The following is a 6,504-nucleotide window of genomic DNA, read 5'->3' as shown; positions in this document are numbered from 1 at the left end:
CCATCCATAATCCCAATGGCAAGTTGGAATAACTCATCATGCTGCGCACCATATCCATAAGGGTACGGTTGCGCCTTTCAGCTACTCCATTTTGCTGAGGCTCGCCCGGCATTGAATACTGGGCTACTATGCCAGTCTCCTGCAAGAACTTCGCAAAAGGTCCAGGGACTTGGCCATATGGAGTGTGTCGACCGTAGTACTCTCCCCCACGGTCGGACCTTACTATCTTTATTCTTTTATCGTGCTGATTTTCAACTTCAGCTTTGAATATTTTAAATTTATCCAACGCTTCCGATCTTTCTTTGATTGGATAAATATAACCATAGCGAGAGTAATCATCTGTGAATGTGATGAACGAGTCATATCCATCCACACTTTTCACCGGAAATGGTCCACAAATATCAGTGTGAATGATTTCTAGTGTGCCTGTGCTATGGATTGCACCTTTTTTGATTTGTTTTACGTACTTTCCTTTAATGCAATCTATGCATTGTTCTAAGTCTGAAAATTCTAACGGAGGAAGAATTTCATTTTTGACTAATCTTTCTATTCTCCCCTTCGAAATATGGCCCAAGCGACAGTGCCATAATTTCGATGAGTCAAATGTTCTTTTTCTTTTCTTTTGTTCTTTATTCGACGCAGAAACATGTTCTTTCACATTGCAAACGGAATAAACTTTTTCACGAAGTGATAACAAATAAAGCTCATCATGTAGTAAAGCATCACCCACATAAGCATTATTTAACCAAATGGCACACTTGCCATGTCTACAAAATAACACTCATAATTATCTTTGTCCAAGCAAGAAACACTTATTAAGTTTCTATGACATGATGGAACAAATAAAACATCTCTAAGTAGAAGATTGAATCCATCAGCTAACTCCAAGGAGATATCACCGACACCTTCAACTTCTGCTTCAACTCCGTTCGCCACTTCAATGCGTCTTTCGCTTCTTAGCGTAGTCCGCGTTGAACGGAATCCCTGTAAAGAATTTGCAACAAGTTGCTCCTGAGTCAATCCACCAAGTGGATTTTGAAAACTGTGCATACAGAGATTCATTGACAAATGAAACTATATTGTTACCTCTTTTTGCCATGATCGACTTTAGCCAAACAGGGCAGTCTTTCTTGTAATGCCCAGTCTTCTTACAGTGGAGACAAGTGTCTTTGTCCACTGAGAAAGGTTGTTGCTGACGCTGATGCTGATAGAAACTTTTCCTTGTGGCTTTGAAGGAGAACTTTTGTTGTTTAGATTGTAATTCTTTCTTTTGTGACCCTGCACATAGTTGAGTGTACCACCATGTGAGGCTTTGAGTCTCTCCTCCTCTTGAACACACATTGCTATTGTCTTTTCAACGTCCCATGTTCCAGGTGACATATTATAGTTCACAACAAAAGCTTCAAAATCCTTCGGCAATGAAGCCATGACAAGGTGGACCAGGAGCACTGGTTTTATCTCCAGATCCGCATCCATGGGTTTGAGCTTTGCTGCCATATTGCTCATCCTGAGGATGTGCTCTCTTATGCCATGACTACCACCTGTGTATTTTTCTGTCACCAGTTGCTCTAACACCTGGGTGGCATATATCTTTGAAGAGCCAGTGAACTGGCTCTTTATCTTTGAGAGCAACTCCCCTGTGGAAGTGCACTCTGCAATGGAGCCCACAATGGCGCTCTCAATGGTGTTCTTTATAAAAGCCATGCATTTTTTATTTGCATTGACCCACTTTTGATTATCTATGAGGTAGGACTGCTCCAAAGGAGCATAGTCCCCTTTCTTTTTAGCCCATGCAGCATCATCATCAGTAGCCTCTCTTACTTGGTCTGTGGGTCTGACCGGCTGTGGTTTCTCCACAACCCAGTCAAGATCAGCACAAACAAACGCCAGTTCAACTTTCTTCCTCCACTCAGTGTGGTTGCCACCTCTGAGTGTCGGAACTTCTTTTAGGCAACTCATCAAGTGAAAGCCTCCTGAAATTGCAATTTAAGTGACATCAATATAACAATCATATGTATTAATCTAACGTTGGTCAAATTAAACATATAATTGTCTATGCAATTAAATCTATATTACCGTTGGGCAAAAATTAGAAATAAATGCACCTTTAAATTTCAATAATAAAACATGATCATGTTATTAACAACGTTGGTCATAAAAATAACATAATCATATTCATTTTAATAATCACTTTAACATGCTCTTAAAACCTTAATTCTTTCTAAACTTCTATTTTCTTTGTAAAAGAGCATTAATTATTTACGCAGCGGAAAATCATGAATAAAAATTCACGAACTTTTACTCTTTACAGAAACTTTTCTTTGACCGAATAAGAAATCATGAACTTTTTTAATTTTCTTTATAAAATTCATGAACATTTATTTTCTGAAAATTTTCATTCTCATAAAAATTTTCTGTTTACTTTGCTATTTACTAAACAAAAAATTTCGTTGGAAAAAATTTGCATAGAAAACACTATTTGAAATTTGCCCAAAACTGGACAAATAACAAAATAAACAGAAAACAAAAAGAAAACGAGCAGCACATCAACGGCTTGCCCTCTCGCCCGGCCCACGGCCTGCTCGCGCGCTGTGCGTGCCTGTCCTGGCCGAAGCCGGCCTAGCCTCTCAAGGCCTGTTCGGCTCGCGCGCGCGGCTGCCGGCCCAGCAGCTCAGCTGGCCAGCGCTTTCGGCCCAAAAAGCCCAGGGCGGGGCTAGGGTTTCAATCCTGGCCGTCGAACTCGATCCAGCGTCGATCTCGCGTGAACAAAACAGCCCCCCGACCGATCCGAAAAACCCTAGCCCATTTCTGTTTCTTCCTCTCGCCTCGCACGCGCCGCTCGCCTCTGTCTCGCACGGGACTTCGACGGCAACGGCTCCGAGCGCCACCGCGCGAGAGCGCCGGCCGCCGGCGACGGCGTTCAGCACCGCGCCGCGCGAGCCTCTCCTTCCCGTCCTTTCTTCCCTTCGAGCCGGCATCTGTGATGCAGCGGGGTCGGGGCTCCGCCGGCCGCTGGTGGCGACAGCGCGCCACCGCGCCGCGCGAGCACCCTTCTTCCCGTCCTTTCTTCTCTCTATCCACCGAAACCACTGAGAGAGAGAGATCAGCGACGCCAACAGAGCCATGCTCTGCTCCTTTGTGCGATATAGCGGCGCCTCCCCCGCCCCCCTTGCCGGTGCGCGCGAGCTCCCGAAGGAGAGCACGCCACCATCAAGCGGTTCGGTGGTGGTGCCCTTTGCCCCTTGCGGGGTAGTGTTCTTCGTCCCGGATCCTCGGCGTGCCGATGCGATTTGGGATCGAGAGGAACGGCGCGGCCGAAACGGCAGCACAACTTTGCTTTGAGATTTCTTTGCCCTCTTTTTGCTGTTAGGGTTCTTTGGGGAAGGGGATCTCTTTTTCTTTTTCTTTTTCTGTTGTTGTTTCTTTGTACCGAAATCGACTAGCCCGATCTGGCTGATACAATTGATAAGACTTTGGATCGGAGTAGGCTAGTAGATCCGGTGAACCTACCTTGTGCAGCAGTAGACGAACTCGAGCTGGAGGCCATCGTGGTGCTTGGGCGCACGGCGATGGCAGAGAGTAGGTGACGGTGGTGGAGCTTCCCGTGAGCACCGCGCTAACCCTAGATCGGTAGGGATTGTAGGTGGGGATTGCGGCAGCGATTAACCTCGTGAATAGCGCCCCGGCCCCCACCTCTGTTTATATAGCGCGGGTCACAGGGGCCCACCAACCATGGTTTGGTTGGGCGCCCCCGATCAAGGCGCGAGTCAGGGGCCCGTTCGACCCGTTGGGCTCGAACGGGAGAGAGATCAACCTAACAGAAAAGATTTATGAACATGATTCTGTGCAGATGTCAAAACATCCATGAGACTGAAGGTAATTTATATAACTACGTCAATTTTAGACTACATAGATGATCCTTAAGTCACTTTTTCATGCTTAAATTCTTACAGTGGCGACAATATCAGGGATCACGCTATGCGGGGATATTTTATCAAATATGGTGAATGAAGAACTTTTGCACAAGCAAACGATAGTGGTTGTCACTTCGAGTTTGGACAGAAATTCAATGGTCAGAACTTTAATCTTTTTGTGTAAATCTAAATCCAAATTTATTAAGCATTTATTACCAGGGCTATCAATACCAAATATGGGCACTCTATACTTTCTAATATTTGTGGCTTAATTTGTAGTACAACCCAATAATCAGAGCATCCGTGTATCATTAAAATTTGTATAGAGCTTTTTTTACTGCTCCTGCTCAATTATTGAAAAACATTGTCTTTGGGAAATATTAAACTATAGCTACTCACAAATACACTAATTAGTACTCTTTCCGTCCCTAATGTAAGACAATTTCCAACACTGGTGTAGTGTCAAAAAGTGTATTATATTATAGAACAGAGGGAGTAGTACTTAAATTTAAATTTGTCGGGTATGAATGGGGCAAGGGACCTAACACTGTCGATGCCAAACGGAAGCACAGAAAAAGTGGAGGGGACAGAAGAAAATTAGCATTTTTCACTAACATATACTCCATCCGTCCCATAATATAGGAACGTTTTTGACATTAGTGTAGTGTTAAAAACGTTCTTATATTTTGGGACGGGTAGTATTTTAATTACATTATATTGGTACAATCGTACACACACAGGAAAAGGCTAAGCAAAAAAAATGATATGTAGAAATGAAAAGGGAAAAAGGAGACCTGTAGGTCGAAGGATGTTGCCGCTGTGGAGGAAGACGACGACATGTCGGCCTTCCTCGAGTGGGAACAGCGACGAAGTCTGGCTTGCAGGATTGAGGAAGACAACGGCCCCAATATCCTCATACAAAAGCTGACTCCATGCTGGCTCTGGGAGTAGAGATCCACGCCCAAGCATCCCCTACACGGATGCTGACAGCGATGACACCGTGCAGATCAAAGATCTCGCCTCCTCCCTTGGAGCTGCTACTCGGGCCCTGCTATACATCCATCGCCGCTTACAAGCCGAGGACACAGAGGAGGCATACGAGCCAAACCAGCCGTCAACGACGGTCACCATGTTGCCGCACTGGCGAGTCCAGCTGCGGGGATGCCTGCAGCTGAGGACTAGCAGGCACAAATCGACGGAGCAAACTGATGGGAGATTAAGAATTACCAGTGGTACCAGCCGGACCTGATTCAGTGGCAATAATTTTGGAGTGAACGGATAGAACAAGGAAAGGAGAAAGGGGATCGAGGCATCAGGCAAGAGTGAAGGTGTGAGTGACAAGAAAAAATCTCATTTTTGTAAGCGTAGAGTGAAAGAGAAGATGTGTCGTCCCTGTGGGCTTCTGCTTGAGATTGTTGGGCTAAAGCCCAACCAATCATACCAGCACAAAAGAATCAATTTTTACTTCTTCTAAAAAAATCATTTTTTACAAAACAACACAATTAAAAAAGCACAACAATCCTAATTGCCAGCTATTATTACAGAAAAATATAGTGCATATGCATGTGTTCGGCCTAAATTATAGTATATTTTATCATGCAAACATATAGTACATTATCATATGAATAAGAAAGCGTAACAAAGGAAAAAACTCACTACTCATATTTAGATGGGTATGTCCGACCATATTTGTTGTCATAGTTTCCACTCAATAGTAATACATCGCCTTGATATTTTGCATCATGTCAATACTTCGGTTTTATCCTTGTTCTCCACTCATATGTTTTTGACATAATTTATATTAGTACATATATGTAATCATATGCTTTTCATAAATAAATTTCGTTTCCCTCTCATAATCTGTTGTACCATGGAAATGATTTAATATATGCATAATCTACTTGAAATACGACGACCGAATTGAAACTACGGACAATCACATTTTTCTTCCTTCCAACTTGACAAACCGCAGGTAACCGAGAGATAGCACATCTATTTCTCCCTAAAAAAGGTGAAGTACTAAATAATTTTAAATTAAAAATAGAAAAAAAACATCATAATGCCAAAAATGATATGAATTATAAATTTCACAATGTGATTCGTAATTAAAAATACATTTAGTATTGTTTGCATAATAAGCACGTAAATGACCAACATATATATTTACATGTCACTGAGAAAAAAATACCCAGAAAAAACTATGTTAAAAAGAGACTTATATTTGTAAATTTCAACACATTTGGTCTCAATGCGTCTTTAGGAAGAAAAAAATACTATGTTTTCATATTAAAATTTCTAAAGTTCTAGCCCGCGCATCGAGCGGGCAACTTTGCTAGTTCAAACCAAAAATTTTGACGTTCAAACTCAATACACACGGGTTAAGCTATCTGAATCGTTTGTGATGTTCACATATCATACACAGTTGTGAATAAGGAACCGTGTTTGATGACACTTTGCGCGCCAGTTTTTTGGCTGAAGCGATTCCAAATTTTCGGCTTCCGCGGAAATATCTACCTCCCCGCCCTCTCCCACTTACCAAAAGCCACATTTCCCCTCTTTCCGCTTTCCTTTCCAAGTTGAAACCTTCACT

At 42.8% G+C, this 6,504-nt stretch overlaps 1 protein-coding gene across 2 annotated transcripts; it reads right to left on the bottom strand.

Annotated features, from left to right (window-relative positions):
- Positions 1-708: 708 nt before the first annotated feature.
- Positions 709-5,258, bottom strand: LOC123144882 (uncharacterized). 2 transcript variants are annotated; one of them, XM_044564132.1, is made up of 3 exons: positions 4,709-5,258; positions 1,087-1,973; positions 709-984 (listed from the first exon to the last, which is right to left on the bottom strand). In XM_044564132.1, exons 1-2 carry the CDS (start codon positions 4,881-4,883, stop codon positions 1,108-1,110), a joined length of 1,041 nt encoding a protein of 346 aa, XP_044420067.1. In that variant the 5' UTR covers positions 4,884-5,258; the 3' UTR covers positions 709-984; positions 1,087-1,107. The 2 variants fall into 2 exon arrangements, with proteins under 2 accessions (XP_044420067.1, XP_044420068.1); XM_044564133.1 differs by lacking the exon at positions 4,709-5,258 and adding an exon at positions 3,511-3,746.
- Positions 5,259-6,504: the final 1,246 nt, after the last annotated feature.

The sequence above is a fragment of the Triticum aestivum genome, chromosome 6D (assembly GCF_018294505.1).
Source record: "Triticum aestivum cultivar Chinese Spring chromosome 6D, IWGSC CS RefSeq v2.1, whole genome shotgun sequence".
NCBI lineage: Eukaryota > Viridiplantae > Streptophyta > Magnoliopsida > Poales > Poaceae > Triticum > Triticum aestivum.
The sequence above is the reverse complement of the archived record's forward strand: the minus strand, read 5'-3'. Positions and strand labels throughout refer to the sequence as shown.